The 22,252-nt window shown below is 42.2% G+C and overlaps 12 protein-coding genes across 12 annotated transcripts; 7 read left to right on the top strand and 5 right to left on the bottom strand. All coding sequences in view use genetic code 12, as the record gives it.

The window, feature by feature from the left end:
- Positions 1–143: 143 nt before the first annotated feature.
- Positions 144–635, bottom strand: SDC1 (Set1C component SDC1 (Suppressor of CDC25 protein 1); the record flags this gene model as incomplete). Its single annotated transcript, XM_001384781.1, has 1 exon — positions 144–635. The coding sequence occupies one exon, from the start codon at positions 633–635 to the stop codon at positions 144–146; it is 492 nt and encodes a 163-aa protein (XP_001384818.1).
- A 402-nt stretch (positions 636–1,037) lies between these two features.
- Positions 1,038–1,763, top strand: PICST_59902 (member of the syntaxin family of t-snares; the record flags this gene model as incomplete). The annotated part of the gene is made up of 1 exon (XM_001385128.1): positions 1,038–1,763. The coding sequence occupies one exon, from the start codon at positions 1,038–1,040 to the stop codon at positions 1,761–1,763; it is 726 nt and encodes a 241-aa protein (XP_001385165.2).
- Positions 1,764–1,930: 167 nt separating this feature from the next.
- On the bottom strand, positions 1,931–2,812 carry PICST_47506 (phytanoyl-CoA dioxygenase; the record flags this gene model as incomplete). Its single annotated transcript, XM_001384780.1, has 1 exon — positions 1,931–2,812. The coding sequence occupies one exon, from the start codon at positions 2,810–2,812 to the stop codon at positions 1,931–1,933; it is 882 nt and encodes a 293-aa protein (XP_001384817.2).
- A 1,055-nt stretch (positions 2,813–3,867) lies between these two features.
- Positions 3,868–4,741, top strand: PICST_83955 (predicted protein; the record flags this gene model as incomplete). The annotated part of the gene is made up of 1 exon (XM_001385127.1): positions 3,868–4,741. The coding sequence occupies one exon, from the start codon at positions 3,905–3,907 to the stop codon at positions 4,739–4,741; it is 837 nt and encodes a 278-aa protein (XP_001385164.1).
- Positions 4,742–4,884: 143 nt separating this feature from the next.
- Positions 4,885–5,781, bottom strand: ALD1 (aldolase; the record flags this gene model as incomplete). The annotated part of the gene is made up of 1 exon (XM_001384779.1): positions 4,885–5,781. The coding sequence occupies one exon, from the start codon at positions 5,779–5,781 to the stop codon at positions 4,885–4,887; it is 897 nt and encodes a 298-aa protein (XP_001384816.2).
- Positions 5,782–9,390: 3,609 nt separating this feature from the next.
- Positions 9,391–11,793, top strand: YIN0 (zinc finger transcription factor of the Zn(2)-Cys(6) binuclear cluster domain type; the record flags this gene model as incomplete). The annotated part of the gene is made up of 1 exon (XM_001385126.1): positions 9,391–11,793. The coding sequence occupies one exon, from the start codon at positions 9,391–9,393 to the stop codon at positions 11,791–11,793; it is 2,403 nt and encodes an 800-aa protein (XP_001385163.2).
- Positions 11,794–12,507: 714 nt separating this feature from the next.
- Positions 12,508–13,692, top strand: PICST_46428 (protein processing in the ER; the record flags this gene model as incomplete). Its single annotated transcript, XM_001385125.1, has 1 exon — positions 12,508–13,692. The coding sequence occupies one exon, from the start codon at positions 12,508–12,510 to the stop codon at positions 13,690–13,692; it is 1,185 nt and encodes a 394-aa protein (XP_001385162.2).
- Positions 13,693–13,792: 100 nt separating this feature from the next.
- DPH5 (diphthamide biosynthesis methyltransferase) lies at positions 13,793–14,764 on the bottom strand (the record flags this gene model as incomplete). The annotated part of the gene is made up of 1 exon (XM_001384778.1): positions 13,793–14,764. The coding sequence occupies one exon, from the start codon at positions 14,762–14,764 to the stop codon at positions 13,859–13,861; it is 906 nt and encodes a 301-aa protein (XP_001384815.2). The 3' UTR covers positions 13,793–13,858.
- A 231-nt stretch (positions 14,765–14,995) lies between these two features.
- Positions 14,996–15,745, top strand: PICST_32142 (predicted protein; the record flags this gene model as incomplete). Its single annotated transcript, XM_001385124.1, has 1 exon — positions 14,996–15,745. One exon carries the CDS (start codon positions 14,996–14,998, stop codon positions 15,743–15,745), a length of 750 nt encoding a protein of 249 aa, XP_001385161.1.
- Positions 15,746–16,019: 274 nt separating this feature from the next.
- On the bottom strand, positions 16,020–17,063 carry BTS1 (geranylgeranyl diphosphate synthase; the record flags this gene model as incomplete). Its single annotated transcript, XM_001384777.1, has 1 exon — positions 16,020–17,063. The coding sequence occupies one exon, from the start codon at positions 17,061–17,063 to the stop codon at positions 16,020–16,022; it is 1,044 nt and encodes a 347-aa protein (XP_001384814.2).
- Positions 17,064–17,511: 448 nt separating this feature from the next.
- Positions 17,512–18,399, top strand: PICST_36298 (predicted protein; the record flags this gene model as incomplete). The annotated part of the gene is made up of 1 exon (XM_001385123.1): positions 17,512–18,399. One exon carries the CDS (start codon positions 17,512–17,514, stop codon positions 18,397–18,399), a length of 888 nt encoding a protein of 295 aa, XP_001385160.2.
- A 1,283-nt stretch (positions 18,400–19,682) lies between these two features.
- On the top strand, positions 19,683–22,232 carry BGL7 (beta-glucosidase; the record flags this gene model as incomplete). The annotated part of the gene is made up of 1 exon (XM_001385122.1): positions 19,683–22,232. One exon carries the CDS (start codon positions 19,683–19,685, stop codon positions 22,200–22,202), a length of 2,520 nt encoding a protein of 839 aa, XP_001385159.1.
- Between the last annotated feature and the right edge of the window lie 20 nt (positions 22,233–22,252).

Here is a 22,252-nt window from a genome sequence, read left to right as displayed (position 1 = left end):
TACATGAATCAAGTCCAGACTTCATGGATTGTCTATCTTCCTATTCCAATATTGGTCCAAACGTTTTGCTGATGTTGTTCTTCTTCTCTTTTTGTACTCTGTCTTTTCGTCTCTTTCTACTTCTCGTCAATTTTCATAGCCTTCTACTTCTTTCTACTTCTCTCTTCTGCTGCTCTCTGTAAGAGAAACTCCCCCAAATATTGTAAGGGATCCTCAGGTTTACTGCTTCCCACCTCCTTCAACCCCTCAAGTAAGTGGCGGGTCACATGTTCGTTCAAATAACGTCTCACGGAAGAACCACCAACTATTTCATGCACTGGAGGTCCGTCGTTTCTGAGTGCCTCAAGATCTACTGATGCTTCGCGAGACTGGAGTTTGGGTCTTTTGGCTGTCGGCGTAGGTGAGCTGGCCTTGTTGTCAGGTACAGCTGTTGCTATTGAAGCTATGGCTGGTATTGTGGAATTTGAAATTGCTTCGGGTTCTGTTTCTGACTTAACTTCTGGTTCAGTGGTACTAGTTAGAGCTTGAATGGATAATTTATCTGTGCTATCTCCATTGGCAATAGCAACCGAGCCTAATGTGTTTGTCTGTTCCACCTCGGCAGCTATTGCTGTTACCGGGGTCTCGTCACCCATATTGTTTTGTTTACTTCAGAATTGTAGTGAATAATCTGAAAAAAATGGAGATTGCTATTGCTATTTATTCGTACACTTATCCTGTACAATTTCCATTTATCAAAACTATGCGGAAGAGTTTACAATTTAATACGAAAGCATTTTCGTATGAGACAGACAATTCAGTATATACGATTCCAAGTATGTATGATTAGACAGGCGACTTAAAACATCCTTCAATCCTCTAGATCAACAATTTCTAAACCCCATATAGATATCACTGGGAGAAGAATTCACGTCACGTGATCGTCTCACGCGTGACTTTCTCAAGTTGCTATGGATTTCTGTGATTCTCTTCTAGTCTACGCCATAACTCCTTCCGAAGGCAAGGCGAGCCAAGGTCAACTACACATTTATATCAGCATGGACCCGTTCAACGAAGTAAAAGAAGACGCTTGGAACACAGTCGCGTCACTTGAGAGCTTGTTGCGCCTGTCGGCGGCTGTCGGTGGTCCACCGCCTCCAGACACTATTCTCGATTTCAACAATAACTACCAAGAGCTTCAGGAGATCTACGACGACTTGAAACAGGCCATTGCTATTAGTGAGAGTCTGCCGGAAAAGTACCAATTGAGTAGCGCCGATATAGCGGCTAGAAAGGCTGTTCTCGGTGATCTACAGAACAATATAGCAGACATTAAGTCCCAATGGGATTCGATAATATCCCGGAATGGATCCAGTACGCCTCCAGCTGGATCGAGAAAGCAACGAGAAGTTACGACCATGTCAAATAGAATCAGCCAAGATGATGAAAGTAGTTCGAATCCCGAGAATCCCTTTAATGACCAATTCAACCAGTTCCAGCAGCAGGAGTTGATTCAAGAACAAGATGTTCAATTAGACAGCATTCATGAAACAATGAAAAACCTCAACATGCAAGCACAGCTAATGGGCTCGGAGTTGGAAGAGCAGGGTTTTATGTTGGACGAGTTAGACAACGACCTAGACAATGTAGATAACAAGTTGAGGCGAGGACTCAACAGAGTCAATTTGTTTATTGAGAAAAACAGAGAAAGAGGAAGCGATTGGTGTATAGGGATTTTGGCTGTAGTATTGTTTATTCTCTTGATCTTGGTCATAGCGATCTAGAAGTTTTGGACATGATTTATACATTAGATACTTAGAACCAGCATTATCTACTCTTACTACTGAAGGGGAGAATTCCTGAGGAATACCCTAGAAGTTATTAATAATCTAGAATGAGTGACGAAATAATGGAAACTGTAGATATAAATACTTCACTATAAATGTTATCGCTACCCTTCAAGAGCATATCCGAGATCAACAGATTCAAACTCCTTTGCAAGTTTAACCAACTTTTCTTTTAACATCGCCATGTTTCCTTCTTTGGGTTCGAAGCGAGGCAACCATTCAGCAACACCATGTTGCAAGATCCCCTTTGCCCTAGATCTGCCATGGTCAACATGGCCATATGATCCGTGCAAAGTCACTCTGGTACTCTTGCAAGAATATTCGGCTCGGTGAAGAATATTGTTATTGTAGAATACAAGATCACCCGGGTTCAATTCTACAATCAATTGATTGGTTATGAATTCCTTTTTGTTATCATTCAGAGTCTTTTCTCTTTCTTCCGAAGTTCTGACTCGCTTGTGAGATCCTGGAATAACGATAAGACACTTATCGTCAGTGAGAGCCAAATTGAACTGCGTTCCAGCATAAGGTTCCTCTAGCAACTGCTGAGCTTCTTCCTGTTCAGAGGCTTCCGGTTTGATCGTGTCTCTGTGCCAGTCCAACCCGAAGTCTGTTAAGGGGTTGATCAACATGTTGAATAACTCCATAGACAAACCCTCTTTGCCAACTTGCAAAATGTCACCAACGACAGCCAACATCTTTTCACTGGCATAGCATTCGTGAAAGGGAGTAGATTTTTCACCCAAGTCTGGGTGCAAGAGACCACTGACTCCCCAGATGTCGGGACTGAAATTCTTTGGCCATGGCGGAAACTGTTTGCCTCTTGTTCTAACATAGGGATAGTTGCCTTCACGGGCATATTGGATTACAACTTCAGCCGCAGCTCTATATTTGGCAATCTCGTCCGGGGTAAGGAATTCTCGGATCACTGTGAAGCCTTGGGCTTCGATTTCGTCGTGGTATTTGTGGGGCAAAGCGCTAGGCATAGTGTTGGTAAGTCTTTATTTGCTCTACTTTCTTTTATTCTTCTTTGCTCTCATAATGTGGAATCGTGATTTTATATGAACCAGAAAATTCGTCTTTATCTTTTTGCTTGATGCAACATGGAAACTCTTTTCTGCAACATTAATTTTGCGCCCATTTCGATTATCCCCACAAAAAGGCAACCGAACGGGTAGGCGAATAATCAGAAGCCAGCCTTTCGGCAGTGGAATTGAACAAATACTGGAAATGAAGCACTTGGCGACAGCCGCTGAATGTGTGTCAGAAACCATGTCAAATTGCTCTTGGCGAGTATTCAGCTTAGAATACTGGAAGTATTTTTGACTTTGCCAAAGAGTAGATAATGCGGCTGTACGACTTCCATCCGAGTGATCACATTCGTACAAAATAAATGTATGGCATGGAGATAAACTAGAGAATCTAGAGAATGTAGAAAACAGTCCGAACGTGAAGAGCAGGATATGGCTGTTGGCTTCGGGCTGAATCTGGTCCACGGTGTTAAAGTATTCCCAAAAGAGAAGAGTTGCCGCAAAATAATAACGATAAAGTTTTGATATTCTCTACATTTTTTTCTAAATCCGAAAAAAGCAATTCTTTCTTTGAACAAAGCAAAGCAATATTGGCTCTATGACGTCGTGCTTCTGACCACAAGCTCGCTGTGGTGACAGAACTTAGACGAGAAAGTTCTTGGGCTGAATTGTACTACTCAGACGGGGCGCATGGCCAAAGCTGCCCCCGCAAAATGCATCGCAAATGCGCTCTTCTGAACTGAACTTTTCTGAAGACAAAGCCTCGTTAAGTCATCGGACAAAACCAAGTCCAGGGTGTTGACTAACAATAGACTTCCTATCCGGGGCCCAGATCGTCTCAATTACGCTTACTGAACTAATCCACATAGCGGAAGACCACATCTCAGCAGAGCGTCTTCAAATTGTTTGCGAACCTAAAGATCGACGAAAAGTATATATATAGAGATAATCTTTCTCCCAATTTCGCACGGCTATTTTGTAAACCATTCTTTTCCAGACTGAGAATAGTTCTTTCTACTCAAAAACACATTTTGCAACTCAATTACAATGGTTTATCCATCTCCTTTGAAGGCCAGCATCAGAAAAATAGCAGACAACGTTGTCATTGCTTCATGCCCTTTTTCAATTTTCGAGTCCGTTCACGTTGGAGCCAGAATGGCTCTTATCAAACATGGAAAGGACATTACAATCTGGTCTCCTTTGAAATACAGCGAAGCCGTTTTCCAGCAAGCCCTTCAATTACTTGCCGGCGATGAGAAGGTCAACATAACCAACATCGTAGTTGTAAACGTTAAGCATTGTATGGCTGCTGGCGAATACAAGAAAGTATTCCCCGATGCAAAGATCATCGCATCCCAGGCTACCAAGTTGGCTGAAGGTGTCGAAGTTGATGTCAAAGTCACCTACAAGTGGGGTGCTGGAAAGTTGCTCGGAAAGCAAGAATTAACCGAGATTGGTATCACTAGCTCTTCTTTTACAGATAACTTTCAATTAGTTTACATGGACAAGCACAAGAACAGAGAGTTGATCTTACACGATACCACCTCTAAGACTTTGTTCGTGGGTGACACCTTGTTCAACTTGGGAATCCCAGGTACAACAACGGGAGAAGTAAAGTTGGAGCAATTCTCGGAAGAAGCTGGTGTTCCCGGCAAGTTCTTTCCTCATTCAGGTTGGTCCTTCTTAACTCGTTACTTACAACCTGAAAGCAGAGTTGGTAAATATATCATGAAGGATCTTGTCCAAATCAAGACAGAAGAATCCAAGTTGGCACTTAAGACCATTGGTGACCTTGATTTCGACAGAATTGTTATGTGCCACGGCAATGTCATTGATAAAGATGGGAAGGCCGTCTTTAATAAGCTTTTTAATAGCAGCTTATAATAAATTTATAGAAGTTGAATATGACCAATGTTTTTTGCTATCTTTATTTACTTGTATTCATTTCTTATGTGCATGTGTATTTTAAACGCATTCCATATATACTAGCATTGACAATAACATTATGTTTATATTGGCCGGAGAACCTAATTAAGAAAGTCATCATTTAAGTAGACTTCCATCTCGTAATCAGGCTGAAACTCAGTGTACAACGTTTCCAGATCACCTGCCTGGTGCTCGGTATAGGCCGCTTCTGCGTCAGGGATGATCTTCAACTCTTCACCCGGACGTAAGGCTGCTTTTGCAAGCAATTGAACTTCGCAGGACCTTTCCATAAGCGTGAAAAGATAAGCAGCTTCGTCTACGGTCTGTCCTACAGTCAACAACCCGTGGCTCTGTAGAATAGCAGCCTTCCCGTTTCCAATAGCTTTTGCGATCTGTCTTCCTTCTTCAGCTTCAAGAGCAACTCCACCAAAGTCTTCGTATACACTATGCGTCTTGTAGAAAGTGCAAACATCTTGGTTCAACATGTCTAAAGGCTTGCCAAAGGCCGACCATGCCTTTCCGTATACAGAATGAGTATGACATGCAGCATTTACGTCTGGTCTAGCAATGTGTAAAGCTGAATGGATAGCAAATCCAGCAGCATTAATCGCTGTCTGGGCACCATCTGGCAAAATATTGCCCTCTTCATCTACATGGACCATATCGCTGGCTTTGAGCAAGCCAAAATGCTTGGCCAATGGGTTGATCCAAAATGTATCAGGATCAATAGGGTCTCTAATGGAGATGTGACCAGCTGTGCCTTCGGTATACCCTTTTCTAGCAAACACTCTGAAGGCGCCTGCCATATGTTGAAGTGCCCATTTTCTCTCTGCCACCTTATCCGTGAACTTGGGCAACTGGTAAGGATGAGCGGCACCTTTGGCGATGTTGTGTGATCCTCTTTCTGAAACTTTGTATCCCTTGTTCGTCTCAGATTGGACTTGCAAAGTAGCCGAGGCAGTCGAGGAGGCTGTAGTAGTTTCTGTAGATGGGATCATTGTGGCGGAATGGCAAATAATGAAAGAGTGATCGTGAATAATTAGAAAGTGATCAGTTTTGATTGTTAATAATCAGGAGATTCAAAATAACTTTGATATGCAATAAATCTGTAACAATATTTTGAAAGTCTATTCAACTCAGTTTGCAAAATTTCTGTACGTTTAAAAAGCTAAAATCAACTCAAAAAACTGCAAGGTTCCCAGACGTATTCAATGTATGGAGAGCAAAATGAAACTTCAACGTATATGTAAACTCTCTTTTGCAAGTCGATATCAATACCAATATGAACAAGACTTGCAACAGTATAGATTCTACAGAAAGCACGGAATACCAGACCTGACATCGGCCGTTTTATATACACAAAACGAGCGGCTAACGAAATAGGTAATGAGTTCCATATGCGATCCCAAAGAGTCGATGCGATAGTGCCAAAATCACCTAACAGGCAGGTGATTTGTAGCAGATGATAAGACTCATGTGACATATACCCCATGACATAACATGGGCAGGTTCAGAAAATGGTTGAATTAAGATGTTAAATTACGGCGGTTTTCTTGCTATGTGGATGCTTCTCTGTCGCTTATCAGTTGATCCCAGGTCATATCCATCGTCAGCTTTTTCTTTACATCTTGCCCTTACCGAAGCACTGAAAATCAGGTATCTAGACCAGTTGGAACGAGGGTCACATGATACAAGCATGCGTAGACGAAGTTCAACTTGGCTAATTAGACTACGCCTAGTACATACTTTAGGCAAGCTGGAGGCACATTTCCGGGACAGACCCTTGTCGCTGCAAGCTTTGTATCTGGCTGCTGATTGTGAGATTGTGTCGTTGCCATATGTGCGTCTAGTTCGATCGATCTTCCATTTCTGAATGATAATTCGTACCTAAAATCTGCAATCAAAAGTCCACACAAGTCTAATTAATAATATCACTTTTCGCCAGAACTAAGTAGTTATGGCCCTTGCGTAAAATGTCCCCCGTATCGGTATCAGATAGACTTTCGTTTCTGTTTGCAACTCAAAACGAAAATATGAAATTCTTCGATGCCTTCGGAAATGTGTCTTTGTGTAATATGCAAAAGGAACAAAAGCTTCAAATTTTCCAGTACTGATGGAGCTACCAAACCATATAAACTGGAGGGTGTATTCTTCTTCAAATGAAGAAGACGGTGCTCGCTGCAGCATTTCAAAAGTGACTATTACTGTTGTACTTCGACAGCAATCAGCCGTTCTCTAGATCCCTCTTTTAGACAGCTTCTGTGAAATAGAAGGAAAGACTGTCAAAATAGAACATTGCTGGACCTATTTAATTCACCGGGGCAACCAGATGTTTGAAAAGTAAGCGTCGTAATCTCGTCAAAGACTATTTGCATGTAAGTACGTCTTGACTTGACGACGCAGCGCAGCCACGTATTCTTTCGACGTCGTAGATTAGCCAAGCAGAAGTCCCAGGTGTTCCGCATCTAAGCCTAGGCAGTACGAAATGGATTTCGATTGAAATTCACCACCAAGGCGAATTTCAGATTCTTGAGATACATTTTCTCCAAATAAGGTAGAATTCATTTGGAGACAGTTGCCATACATGTAGATAGTGCATAGACTCCAGAGTGTTGCATCTTGCGTTAATTCGAGTCTCACATTCGTTCGGTAATCCACCTACTGCGCAGCAAGGTACAGCTGTGGACAACTGGGCGACATGCTTTATGCCATGTAGGTTAGCTGCAACAATTAATGAAAAGCTCAATTGAATTGCTGTTGAGTGTTCGGTTAAACTTGACTGTTTCAGATAGAGAGATGGATTTTATGGGCGAAATTATAATTATTAGAGTAATTATCTGGAGCCCCTATGTTTATCACTAGAGTGGGAGTAGAGGGGAAATTTGCACTTAATAATATCTTGTACAAAGAGAAAGTGACCATAAGGTTTCAAACAGGAAACCACCATTCCCCTATGATAACAATAGCGATAGAGGGAAATTAAAGTTAGGGTTTGGCGAAAATATATCCATGACATTTTAGAGGATCTGGGAGGGGGTTCCAACGAATCCGAGAATGAACTGGCAGAGGGGAGACGGCGGCTAATTCCAAAATGTACGGAACATCTGGAGCTCTAGAGGATCAGAGGTGTTACTGGCAGGTCTGGCTGGTGTGGCCAGGAGGTAGAACCACATAGGCTCTCGTCTACCGAGATTTTGTTTACAAATACTTTCGTCTAGCGTCTGTTCCCACTCGGGGGAAAGGATTTTGTAGAAAGTAGCGGACGAAAATTCGACGCCTTATGTAATGCAATCGAGTTGTCAAAAAGTCTGGCAGACGGAGAAAATTAGACGCCATGGTACAAAAGTGTGGGTTCGGCGATACTGACTAATGAAGACGGCTACCTGATAGGAAGTAGATAATTTGCACGGTCATTCTGCATGTCCAGAGGGAACAAAGGATCTAATTAGACCGAGTCTGCAGTAGAGATATGATGCACCTCAATTTTTCACGAGGCACACTGGCATTCTTAGGTACGTGCCAGACTCGGCGGCGTCAAGGGCTGGATTCTGGAGCCGTGGAATGGCTACGGTCAGAAAGGACGATTGGCAACGTCTGGAAGAGATTAGCACCTTCTACCGAAGATTGGCGAGGGTTATGGAAGATAACAAGCCGCTCAGGGGATGTGTTTTAGATGTTTTAGAGTGACAGGATCGATAACAAACAATGGAAGTGTCGATAATAAGCTCCGTTAGTCAGATGCATGGGGAAATGGTGAAACCATCACTTTGGTTTTTCATAGATCAGAGAAAGGATCTGCTATAGACTGAGCGCTACGATATTATTGGTGACATGCGTAAAACCTTAACCTTAAAAGCTAGAGTGCGGTGAGTGCACGATTGCCAGATAATATTGCCAGATAATATTACTAGTAGACTGAAGCAAATTCTGTACGTTGCTTTGTGTGTCTGGAATTGCTTTTTTATTTTTGTCTGGCCTGCGCACAGCAGGCTCTAACAGAAAAGGGAGGTCAGTGAACACACACTTTGTATGGGATGGATATATATATCCTTTATAGGTTGCACTAATAATTTGAATTTGGTTATAATTGAGAGCTAATTCTGGGTGATATTATCGTAGTTTTGAGATCCGATTATCTCAGTTTTATTTGTGTGGAAACTGTCAACTGTGTTGGTCTATTGGATCAGGATCCAGACCATTCGTAGCCCCGAAAGAAACTTTTCAAATTGCTGAATCAGTCTGAGAAAATAGCATTCAAGCTAAAAGCCTAAGGAGTCTAAACACAACAGCCGTCGAAGCTATAGCAACTATAAGCCTATTGCAAGTGTTGTACGAGCCCGAAAATTCTTATACTTAAAATCTGACATCTTCTACTAAAGTCACTTTTAGTACCAAGTCCTAATTATATCATAATGTTTGCCCCATTCCCCATGCTGATGGATCAGCAACAACCACAACAACAACAGCAGCAACAGCAGCAGCAGATACCCCAACCACAGACGCAGATGGTCAACAACCAACAGTATGCCCAAGTTCCACATCTTCACGCCAATCCGTATGCCATCGATCAACAGCAACAATACCAGCCCTTGGGCACAGTGCCCGCTATGGCCGTTCAACAGAACGGCGTAGTTCATGAAGCTGCACACGCCTTTTCCAAGCCTGTTGCCAAGAAGAGAATCAGGAAACTTCCTCCAGAAAAGAGACAAAAAGTGTCCACTGCTTGTGACTCTTGCAAGAAGAGGAAGTTCAAGTGCACTGGTGAAAAACCTTGCTCCGTCTGTGTCAAAAAGGGTGTCCTGTGCACTTATACGATCATTGATAAAAGGTCGCTCAAGTCCGAAAGAATGGCCAAGCTTCGTAAACAACAAGAGAATCCCGACTCGGAATCTAACTACACAACTTCAACTTCTAGTTCTACAGGACGTAGTCAAGCGACGTCTGTTGGTAGTTCAGTTCATTCTATGAGCACTTCTTCGCCAGATTCCGTTTCCTCTACACCTCCATCGTCTGCTGCTAGTTCGATTTCGCTCCATTCTCACGGCTCCCTTACGTCGGGCATGAAGGAAGACTCGCCTCCCTCTGGCGAGTCTGCCTCGGTTATCAAAGAAGAGCACTCACCCATGTCCGTAAACTCTCCATTGTCGACCAATGGAAATACATATATCCCCAAATCACTTCAGCCCCTCTTGTCGTTTCCCTTGAATGACGATAAGGATCAGAATGAATCTGGTGCTTCTGCGAGGAACGGAATCTCCAACCAAAACGGGAAGTGTGTAATTCTCTTGAACGACGCAACAGGAACATTCAGATACATGGGCGAAACTTCACCTCTTTCGCTATTGTATGAAACAAGAAACGTCTTCATCCAATACGTGGGGCGTACCCCATTTACCACCAACTTGCAAAAGTGCCCTGTTGTGGACAAACCGTATTTCGTTCCACGTGATTACGTCAACTCGAAGTTGCCCCCTCGTCACGAAGCCGATATGTACGTGGAGATCTTCAAGCGTAATATCAACGACTCATACTTCGTCCTAGAGATGGACTCGTTCCACCACGACTTTGTTGATGCAGTTTATGCAGCAGAGGGCAATGTAGACGAGGACAATATTGTTAGCACCATGATCGTGTACTTTGTGCTTGCCTTAGGTGCGCTATATCACGATTACAATGCGGATGCATATGCTCTGCCTGAAAGTGAAGCGTTCTTGAAGACTGGCTTGAACTTGTTGAAGGACACGGTCCAAGACTCGGAGCTCTGGGTAGTGCAGGTTCATTATCTTATCTTCTTCTACTACCAGGCCACGATAAGGAAATCCACGGGATGGATCCACCTCAACTTGGCCATCAAATACGCCCAGTCTTTAGGCTTGCACCGTAATTTTGTTAACGAGCAGTATCCATATAATCCAGAAGAAATACAGTACAGAAAGAAGTTGTTCAGATCACTCTACATTTCTGACAGAATCGCATCCATTTTCATTGGACGGCCGTTAACTATCAACGACTACGACTGGGACGATCCCTCGCGTGTAGAAGCAGGATATGGAGCTTTAGATTTTAACACTAAGGCCCAGATCGAATTGTCACGGATTACCTGTTTAATTGGTAAGATCGTGGGAAACTTCTACCGCGACCGCATTATTGATATCGGTCGTACCAAGAAATTGGCTGTAGACTTGAAATTGTGGTCCATCAACTTAGATCAGCAATTGGCCATAGAAAATATCATGAAGCCAATGGAGATTCCTAACAACGAGCACCACGAAAATACTCATATCTTGTTGTTGATACACTTATTGCAGCTCTATGCCATCATGCTCTTGAGTCGTCCATTCTTCATGTACGAAGCTGTTCGTAAGTTGTCACCAGAGTTAGGAAAAGTCCCTATGAAAAACAAGTCGTTGTCTCGTCATTTCTACCAAGCAGCTATGAAGGCTTCTATCTTGGCAATCAAGTTGATGCATTACTACATGAACACTGCCTACAAGGAATGCATGCGTAAGGAGTGTTATGTAGTTATAACTTGTTCTTTCTACGCTTCCATCCTTATTGGAGTTGGTATTGTCAATGGCGACTACCAGGATCAGGACTATACGGAGGCCGATTTGTTTAACTATGCCAAGATGGCCATCAGTGTGTTGAACCACTTCGGCCCAACCAACCCTGGTGCCGACAGATATGCTGTGGTAGTTGGCGAGATGATCGATGCTTTGAACTTGGCCAAGTCCACCAGAGCTTCGGAAAAGGCTGAAGAAGCCAAGGAACAGGTCGAAAAGATGTTAGAAACGCACATGGACACAATGGATTTCCGTATCTTGAATGACTACAACTTCATCGACGATCCGAACAACAACTTGCAGTCATTGATTGAATTCCAGAGGCTATTTGTTCCTCAGGAAACTGCTCCTACAACCGGTATAACCTCGGTTAATGGCGATTTCACTTTCACCACTATGCCACACGACTACGGTAACTATGAGCTCTTTTTTGGCGACAAGTATTAGGTAAGATTGGAATAAAAGTAGCTCATATGGGTTGCATACTTGGGATGGATTTTTTCGTATATATTTAATATATATTGTTTAATGGATATTTGTTGAGAGAGAGCTTAGCAAAGTGAATAATTAAATTGAAAGTAAGCTTTTTAGTGTGCCAAATCGATAGCAAGCTTTTTAGAGAGGTGATAAGCTTTGGAGAAAAGTGGAGGGCAGCTTGTTGAGTGGATGTTTCGGATAAGAACTCGTCTAGATATGCTCTGGCGAAGTAAATTTAGCGTCTCGTTATTCTCGTTATTCTCATTATTCTCATTATTCTGGTTTTTGAAGCAACGTGCATTCTCGCTAAATGGGTGAGAGTATAAACATGGATACCTTTCTGATTCGCTTCCAGAAAGTCCATGCTTGCCTGAATCTCACGATCTCGTACGTTGCCATACAAGAATAGATTCGTACAATATCATTTTCTCTAATTGCCTCTAGAATGTAGTGTAATCATCTCTCCCTAAACCTCGGAGCTGTATTCCTAGAGGTTCTCACTGTTCTCACTAATCTCCCTAATCTCACCACAAAATCTCGCTAGCTCTCACTAACTCACAAAATCTCGCACTAACTGCTCACTACGACGCGTCGGTAAGCTCATCACTTTACAATAACAGATTCAGAATCAATCCACCATTTTTTATATCCCTCTTCTCAAGCATTTTCGCCATGTTTGTGCCAATGCTTCTGTGGATACCCTTGTTGTTGGTATTGCCAATTGTAGGGGCCTCTCCGGGCGACTCGCTCATTGCCTTCCAGGATTGTATCTACCAGTGTGAACAAACCACATGTTACGGAAATCCATACAATGTAATCCAGGAAGAGTTCAGGGAAGAGTTCCAGAAACCCGAATCTAGATACGAGTGGAAATACTACAACGGAGACTGGCATTTTGCTCGAATGCCCCTTGCATGGAATCTCCGCCTTTTGCTCTGGAATTGCCAATCTAATTGCGATTACCAATGTCAAAGAGTAATCACTTTTGAACGCAAAAAGAGAAACCAGGAGATTTATCAGTTCCATGGAAAATGGCCATTTTTGCGGATTTTCGGAATCCAAGAGTTTGTCAGCGTGGTTTTCTCGCTATGCAATCTATATGTCAACTACTTGGGTTTGTTGAAGTTGTGGAAAGCTCGCAAGATGGCTTCAGATCCTAAGCATAAGACACAGTTCAACAACGTCATAGCCATGACGATTATCACGATTTTTGCGTGGATATTCTCCTCAATATTCCACATTCGAGATTTTCAAGTTACTGAACATTTGGACTACTACTTTGCGGGTTTAACGGTCCTTTCGTCGTTTCACACTTTGGGTGCTAGGCTCTTCAACTTATACAGAGACAAGTATTGGTTCTGGAGAACACTCTTCACTGTGGTCTGTATAGCAGCCTATACGGCACATGTGTACCGTCTCGTTACCGACTGGTCGTATACCTACAATATGAGAGCCAACATCACCGTAGGGCTTGTTCAGAACTGCTTCCTTATCGGAGTGTGTTACAATCTCTACTCCAAGTACTATGAAGAGGAGACTTCACCGGATGATAATAAGGGAAAGACCATCAACCTATCCCATTTGCAATACGTCAAATTCCGCCATCTTATCTTGCCCAGCTTCTTCTCTCGTCTGGCTAAGTTGTACTCATTGTATCCTCTCTTGCTTACATTTATCGTCACTGTAGGCATGAGCTTGGAGATTTTTGATTTTCCACCATTCTTCTACGATTTGATAGATGCCCACAGTCTCTGGCACTTGGTAACAATCTTTCCAGCGTGGTTGGGATGGTACGACTGGATGATCTGGGATATCACAGAAAATGTCTATGGCCATATCGTCGAGGTAGAGAAGAAGAAAAAGGAATAGATACATGTATATATATGTCTTGAGAAGAGATGTCTTATTTATAATAAACATAATGCCTACTATATATTTACACTCTACTGTTTATATATCAATTGCCTATGTAATGGATCTTATGCTTATGCATTAATAAATCATATAAATACCTAAGTAATACTTGCCTAATTAATTAAAGGTCTTCATCATCATTCTCAACCGGAGCAACATATGGAGGAGGCTTGAAGTACTCCTGATCAGCCTCTACCAACTTCTTGAACTCATCCTTGTTATCCACATACTGGTACAAGTACTCCAACTCCAAATCATGCACTTGGCGACCTAACATCACCAACGAATGCAATGGTTCACCTGAGTCGAACTCTGCCAACTCTTTCAACGATGCAGCTTTAAAAGTCTGCGATGGAGATCCCAATCTAGAGATGGCAACACATGGAGTGTCTGGAGTGTATGCCTTTTCACCTCTGAGTTCCTCAATTTCAAGCAATTGCGATGCTGCAGTAGCAATGTCCATGTATCTGGGTGGCTCATAGATAAGTCTTCCACGGGCCATGTTTTCTATACTTTGTTCCTTAACCTTGATATCAAGCAACAACAAAGTATGTAAACCAATCTTTCTGTTTTCCATAACCTTGTTGTAAAACGAGTCTGGTCTCCAGGAGTCTGTGAAAAACACAAGCGAAACCGTCTGTCCAAATTGATACAATTGCAATCCACAAGCTCCCACAGCATTCATCACTGAGGCATTGTGAATGGCCTCCACCTTGATACCCAATTCACGGGCTCTGATGATCAAATCAGTATGAGTTGTAGCTCCAAAAGGATCACCAACAACCAAAAATGCTATGTCGTCTTCTTGTGCTCCTGCCAAAATCTGGTCAGAACCAGTCTCCACCAACTCTCTGTCAGCAAGAATTACCTCACGGCCATAGAATTGCTCCAAAGACAGTTGATCAGCTGCCATGAGAATGGACGTGTAAGCTTCTAAATACACACGTTTACATTTTTTTACGACCTCCAAACCACGAACTGTGATGTCCGACTCGTATGAGAGACCCAATCCAATTAAATACAACATTTTCTGCGAATTATGGGGAATAGTCCTTCTGCTATTATCTTCTCCAAAGATATTCTGAAAAATCCTAAAAATTCACGAAAGTCACGTGAGGCATCTCGAACTCTCAAAAATATTTTGGTGGTGATGATAGCTTATAAAGTCACGTGTACTGTCATCGCATCGCAGCCATTATAACTTCAGAATAGCGTAAATTATGGAGAAGTTTCTCTAGGGAGAATAGCAAAACAAGCAATGGTGGTTAGAAAGCCGAAAAGAACACACAAAGACGTAGATGAGGATATACGACGGTACAAGGAGCTTCTCAAACGTGATATTGGAACAGATATACCTCCCAAAAGGTGTAGAGTCAAAGTTGAGTATGAGCCTGAAGTTGAAATAAAGAGAGAGGAGCCAGAGCCAAAGGCAGTAATTGCGTTCCGACAGACGAGATCAGTAACTCGAAGAATGGCAGAGAATCCGCCAATGCCCAGAGTGTCGAAACCAGTGGAAACAGAACCACGACAAATCACGAGACCACTATTTAAGAGCATAGGAAACAAGAGTCATAAGAAAGGTAATAAAGAAAATCAGAAAAACATAGCAGAAAGTCAGAAGGTTCAGAATAAAAACAAAAATCTTACTGTTCCAATTCCACTTGAGAATATAACAAAATTCGCGAAATTGGAAGATAAAGTCAGTTTCGACAACAGCTATGCTGGCATGATAAAGCTTGTAAATGACAATTTGGATCGGGATCCTAGAAAAAGTACCATCGATATAGCATTGCACCACCGGTTGATTTCGAAGAATTTGGTAGCTGAGAAAGAGAAATTAGAGTTGAAACCTGATTGTTACAGCGATTTCTATCACAAAAATGCTTTGAATGTGACGAGCTTCTTCAACAGTAGTGATATTGACTCGTTCTTTGAAGCTTTGAGTGGATTCGAGAGCCAACGTGAGTTGATTCGTGACAAGCTTAAGAGAGAAATTCCATTAGTGTAAATATATAGACATATTAATAGAGTTAGATGTAAATAGAAGCGATTCGTTAAATTAAGTGATATACAGTGGATTATAAATAGTCGATTATACTTCATGCTAATTAACAATATCATAATACGATATTGTCACCAAGCTAGACATGTAGTAGTATTATTATGTGTTTATGCTAATGATAGCAAAATTTATTATTGTAGTCTTGATGCCATAATATGAATCTGAAAGCCATATCACACAATTTTCAAGAGATGTCGTTGCAGACTTTACAATAATATCGTCATACTTGGCCCAACTGATCAATTATCTGAAAAAGCATCGAATCCAGAGCATTATCTACTTCTGTATCCTCGATCATCAGTTTTACCTTATCGTGGTATTTCTGGAGCAAGTCGTACGTAAATTGTAGAGATTCCGAATCTTTTGTCATGTAGTCAATACACTGTGCTATGAGTTGGGGTTTTTCTCTTCGCTCCTCGCTGGACAGTGTATTATACAAAAGTTCGTGAACTGGCGAATTGTCTGAAAGTTGCAAACAGTGCAAGATGGGCAATGAAAGTTTTCCTTCTACCAAGTCCTCACCTACGACTCCTTTCATATGGGAGTATTTGGACGATGTCAAGTTCAAATAATCGTCTCTGACCTGGTATATTATGCCCAAGAGATTGGCTATAGGTATGAGATCAGTTGTTTCACGTTTAGAGAAGAGAGCAAGCAACTTTATTGAGAGCCGGAATAAGCCACCAGTTTTGTCCTTTACCATCAGCAAGTAGTCTTGAACCAGTGGCAAACTTTCCTGTGTTTCTGGCAAGTAGTCTCTCCAGTAGATGTCTAGTCCTTGTCCGTGATGAAGATTCAACATTTCGTCTATCAAGATCTGTGAAGTTTCGAACTTGAGTTTGTCTATGTCGATTTCTAAATCGGAGTTAAGATCGCTATAAAGACGTGGAAGGGTGATCTGTGCTTTCTGGAGTGCAACAAAGTACATTAGGTTTCCACAGTTGATAGTTAGTGGGATTCCGTACTTCGTGTGGGCTGCTGGAAATCCTCTTCTGTACTCAGATGAGTCTTCAATGTCGTCTATGAGAAGAGAAGCGTTGTGGAAAATCAGAATAATGTCGCCTATGGCATCCAATAGTGGTTTCTGTTCAATATGGAAGTAAAGACGGTTGAAGGCCTCGAGGAACTTGCCTCTAACGTTGCTATTATTGCCTGGAATCTCGGCCAAGTACCGGTATGGTTCCAGAATGGGTTCGTTTTCTGGCCGATCGTAGCCGTTTACGGGCCTGATGAGCACATCTATGTCGATCTGCGGGTCTTCCATAACAGGCATGTCCGGAAATGTACGATAATTAAGAATAAACGAACCTGAAATGTGTTTATTTAGAAATGGTTCAGTCGGAGTGGCCACCCGATAAGAAAAGAGATCAGGTTTGCGGCCATTCGAAAAGTAAGCGATACGTGACTGGACTCGTGCGACATTTGGCTGCGACTTGTTGTAGTAGGTGCGACATTGAAGCAACACGAAAGCATCTGGAAAATAGTGTGGAGTGAGAAGTGCGACATTTTCGTTACTACTGGATTTTGCTCTGTAATCCTCTTTGTTAATTGAATTATACGTTTTGATATAAACGACAATTATCTTATCGACAAGAACAACATCTCATATACCCGTGATCTACTGACAGTTTTCGGCTTCATTCAATTGCATTTCATTACTTTAAAATTGTGTTATTTCCATTCATTTGCATTTTTCATGTATTCCATTTCTCATGGAACGTTTAATTGATGTTGTACGGGGGTATCCTCCAGTGACACGAAGCTGGTGTTTTGCCATAATGGGCTGTGCGACATTGACTACATTCAAATGGGTGTCGAAGGTGGTTCTACTTTTCCATGCTGAGAGAGCGTTTACCAATCAATGGTGGAGACTCGTCACTGGGTTCTGCTTCTTTGACGAATGGCTGCTCAATTTGCTTGTGCGAATAATCATGATTTCGTTTCAATGCAGACGACTTGAGGAAATGTTTGAGACAAAGAGATCGCTTTTGCCAGACGTAGTTCGCAGCTTCACTCCTCGCCAAACTGCTACCTTACAGACATTTATAGATCGAAACAAATCGCTTGACTACTTGTACTTTTTCCTTCAGATCTGTTTTACTCTAGTGGCTGGTGTTACTCTTTGCTACTACTGGTACGATTTAAAGACCGCGCCTTTTATGGGCAATCTCCTCTCGGAGATCTTGCTCTACTACTCTTGCAGAAGCAGACCACACGCACAGATGAACTTCCTTGTTTTCTTCAATGTTCGTTCAGTGTACATTCCTTTCGTGAACATTTTGGTCGGATGGTTGATTTTGGGAAAGCCTTTGGATAGAATATTTGAGATTCTTGAAGGCAAATTGTCACCAATACAAACATTATTTTGGTGGGAATCAGCTTTGACGTTATCTATTAGCCACATCTTTTGGTTTTCCAGAGAGACGTTGCTTTCCGCAGTGTATTACGAAAATGACGAGAAGAAAACTAATGCCAGAGACGCTACTTTGGCTGCTCACGGAATCAAGAAATATAATGTTGTGCAAAAGTTGTTGATTGTGGTCTTCTTACCACCCTGGTATTGGGTGATTATTCCTAAGATCAAGAACAATGTGCACTAGTAAAAGTTATGAAAAGTATAGGAATTATAGAATAGGAGCTTCCAATATAAAAAATGACAATATTTCACTAAGATAGACACTATTATGATATTAGAAAACGGCTGGTTCTATCTCAATGGTTTAACGTATCTCATTGTTGCACTAAGTGTTTGATCTGGTTTAGTGCTACACATGTATAAATCATTTGGTATCGAATGTGTCGCTGTATGGTCGAATGCCTAATATTGCACCACCAGTATGGACCCCTGATTCCCTTGAATCGGACTTGCCAGGGTGGAGCTTCTCTTGATCCTCGACTTACAAGAATTCTGCGACATTATTAACCCTACGTTGTAGCTAATAATAGCATTCATGTCACTATTCTCTATGTAATTCAGTACTATAGTTCACTGCTGTTCCGCTACAAATTGTTAGGCTTCAGCTTTTCTATTCTCAACCCAGCTTCACATAGCCATTCTGTTGCTCCAGATACTCAGATTCTCTCACGAGTCTCAAGCCCACTTTCCCCCGCTTGTCTACAGGCGAACTTCATCTCCACATTTATGATCTGCATTATTGTTGGACCTTCCGGTAGAGACGTCAATATGCGCTCTGGCGAAACTTTCGGCCAGCGCATGTTAGAGCCAGTGGTGCAGATATCGTACCGACATTTCTTCCTGTTCCTTTGGTTACACTATACTAATATATGGCAAAATTAAGGTATTCAAGTTTAGGTTGACTATTTCGCAATGGTCTGCTTCGTCTGGTGCTCCATGCTGTCATGACATGTCTTTCTCCAAAAATTGAAGAAATATGTTCATTTTAACCTCACTCATCGTAGAGACTCTATACTTGTTCTAGCTACTCAATACTTGTTGTAGAAATTCTACATTCTCTTTTCCAATACTCTTCTATGCGGTCTGGGCATTTCATCTACATGTCTCTCCAGACTATTCTCTAGAAATCTACTCTGCCCAAGTTTAACTGCTCCTACTTTCGTAGGTCTTAAGTACTTTTACCTCTCCTTTCTGGGAAGTCTCTCCACGATTTTTTTTACTGGGCTGTCGCAGGAACCACTGCCACATCGGGAAGTGCATCCTCTAGCACCGTTTGAGCGTGGGGGAACTGAAAAATCTATTTAAGTACCACAAGTCCAGCCGAAACTATGCAATTGTTATGATAATGGATTCCGACTGGTTGTATTCTTTGGATATTTTTTGTTTTCATCAAATTCCATCGAGCTTTTTTTTGGAATTTTGACCCAAATTTTTTTCGCTGGCAATAATTCACTTTCCAGGTCTACTATGACGTCTAGAAGGTTTGACATAGAGGAAGTTCTTGCTGAGCTCACCTTGGAAGAAAGAATCAGTTTATTGGCTGGTCTTGACTTCTGGCATACTGTGAGTGTTCCAAGAGTGGGAATTCCAAGTCTTCGTTTCAGTGATGGACCCAATGGTTTGAGAGGGACCAAGTTTTTCGATTCAGTTCCATCAGCCTGTTTCCCTTGTGGAACTGGATTGGCTGCTACTTTCGACAAGGAATTGCTCTTCGAAGCTGGTCAACTCATGGGAGAAGAAGCCAAACACAAAGGTGCCCACGTGATATTGGGCCCTACCATGAATATGCAAAGAGGTCCTCTTGGAGGTAGAGGGTTTGAATCCTTCAGTGAAGATCCACATTTGACCGGTCAAGCTGCTTCGTCGATTATCCGTGGGATCCAAGATAAAGGAATCGCTGCCACGGTCAAACACTTTGTATGCAACGATTTGGAAGATCAAAGAAATTCTAGTAACTCTATCTTAACAGAAAGAGCTTTGCGCGAAATCTACTTGGAGCCTTTCAGACTCGCTATCAAATATGCTAACCCCATCTGTGTCATGACTTCATACAATAAGGTCAATGGTGAGCATGTTTCACAGTCAAAGAGGCTTCTTGAAGAAGTTCTCAGACAAGAATGGAAATGGGACGGCTGTATCATGTCTGATTGGTACGGAGTCTACACTGCCAACAACGCAATTGAAAACGGGTTGGATCTCGAAATGCCTGGACCTCCCAACTTCAGAAAGTTGACCGAAATCAGATCTATGGTTGTTACCAAGGAATTGCATATTAAGCACATAGATGAGAGAGTCAGAGGAGTTCTCAAACTCATCAAATATGCTCTTCAGTCTGGTATTCCAGAGAATGCCCCAGAAGACACATTAAATAATACGCCAGAAACCAGAAAACTCTTGCGTAAACTTGCACATGACTCTGTGGTATTGCTTAAAAACGAAGACAATCTCTTGCCTCTCAGCAAAGACGAGAAGATCGTTGTCATTGGTCCAAATGCCAAATATGCTGCGTACTGTGGAGGTGGCTCTGCTTCGCTCAGAGCCTACTACACTACGACTCCTTACGATTCAATTGCGGCTAAGACATCTACTCCTATAGATTACACTGTGGGAGCCTATGGTCATAGATTGCTTCCCGGCTTGGCTGCAAACTTAGTGAATCCCATCACAGGAAAGCCAGGTTACAACTGTAAATTCTACCGTGAAACCGTGGGCTCTCCGGAAAGAACTTTGATCGACGAATACAATCTCGACATATCCTATATCTTGCTTGTGGACTATTATAACGACTTGGCTCCAGACTCGGTCTTCTTTGTAGATTTCGAAGGTGAGTTCACTCCAGACGAAACTGCAGAATACGAATTCGGTGCTTCAGTTCAGGGAACAGCCTTGATTTACGTAGATAACAAGTTAGTAGTTGACAACAAGACCAAGCAGAGAAGAGGAAACTCGTTCTTCAACTCTGGTTCTGCTGAAGAAAAAGGCACTCTTCTCTTGGAAAAGGGCAAGACCTACAAGGTGCGAATCGAGTTCGGGTCTGGTCCAACCTTCACGTGTAGACAGGAAGGTTCTACAGTGGTAGCTGGAGGTGGTGGTATTAACTTGGGTATGGCCAAGGTGATTGATCCTGAAATTGAGATCCACAAGGCTGCCAAATTGGCAAAAGAAGCTGACAAAGTTGTGTTGAACATTGGCTTAAATCAGGAATGGGAGGCTGAAGGTTTTGACAGACCAGATATGGAGTTGGTTGGCTACCAAAACAAGTTGATCGACGCTGTCTTGGCTGCTAACCCGAACACTGTAATTGTTAACCAGTCTGGAACTCCTGTAGAAATGCCGTGGTTGCCCAAGGCTAAGGCTGTACTCCAGGCTTGGTATGGAGGTAATGAATCCGGCAATGGTATCGCAGATGTACTCTTTGGTGACGTTAACCCCAGCGGTAAATTGTCGTTGACGTTCCCCTTCAAAACCATCGATAATCCTACCTATTTGAACTTCAAGACTGAAAGAGGAAGAGTTCTCTACAACGAAGACATCTTTGTAGGCTACAGATTCTACGAAAAGATGGGCCGTGACGTAGCCTTCCCCTTTGGCTTCGGATTGTCGTACACCAACTTCGAGTTTGCAGATGTAAACGTAGTAGTTGAAGAATTGGACGACAACTTGGAGGTTTCTGTCACAGTAAGCAACACTGGTAAGGTAGACGGTGCTGAGGTGGTTCAAATCTACATCGGTAAGGAAGATTCTGATGTCATCAGACCTGTGAAGGAGTTGAAGGGTTTCGAAAAAGTATTCTTGAAGGCAGGCACTCAAGAAACTGTTATCTCAACTTTGTCATTGAAGGAGTCAGTATCTTTCTTTGACGAATATCAAGAAAAGTGGTCAGTGCTTGCTGGTGAATACCAAGTGTATGTAGGCAACAGTAGTGACAATGCCAACGCCATTGGCACCTTTGTCATTGAACGGGACTTCCTCTGGATTGGCCGTTAGAGGTTTTGATAGAATAAAAACTTATATCGTAATCGTTAGTGCGATTAATC

This window comes from Scheffersomyces stipitis, chromosome 5 (assembly GCF_000209165.1).
Source record: "Scheffersomyces stipitis CBS 6054 chromosome 5, complete sequence".
Classification (NCBI taxonomy): Eukaryota; Fungi; Ascomycota; class Pichiomycetes; order Serinales; family Debaryomycetaceae; genus Scheffersomyces; species Scheffersomyces stipitis.
The sequence above is the reverse complement of the archived record's forward strand: the minus strand, read 5'-3'. Positions and strand labels throughout refer to the sequence as shown.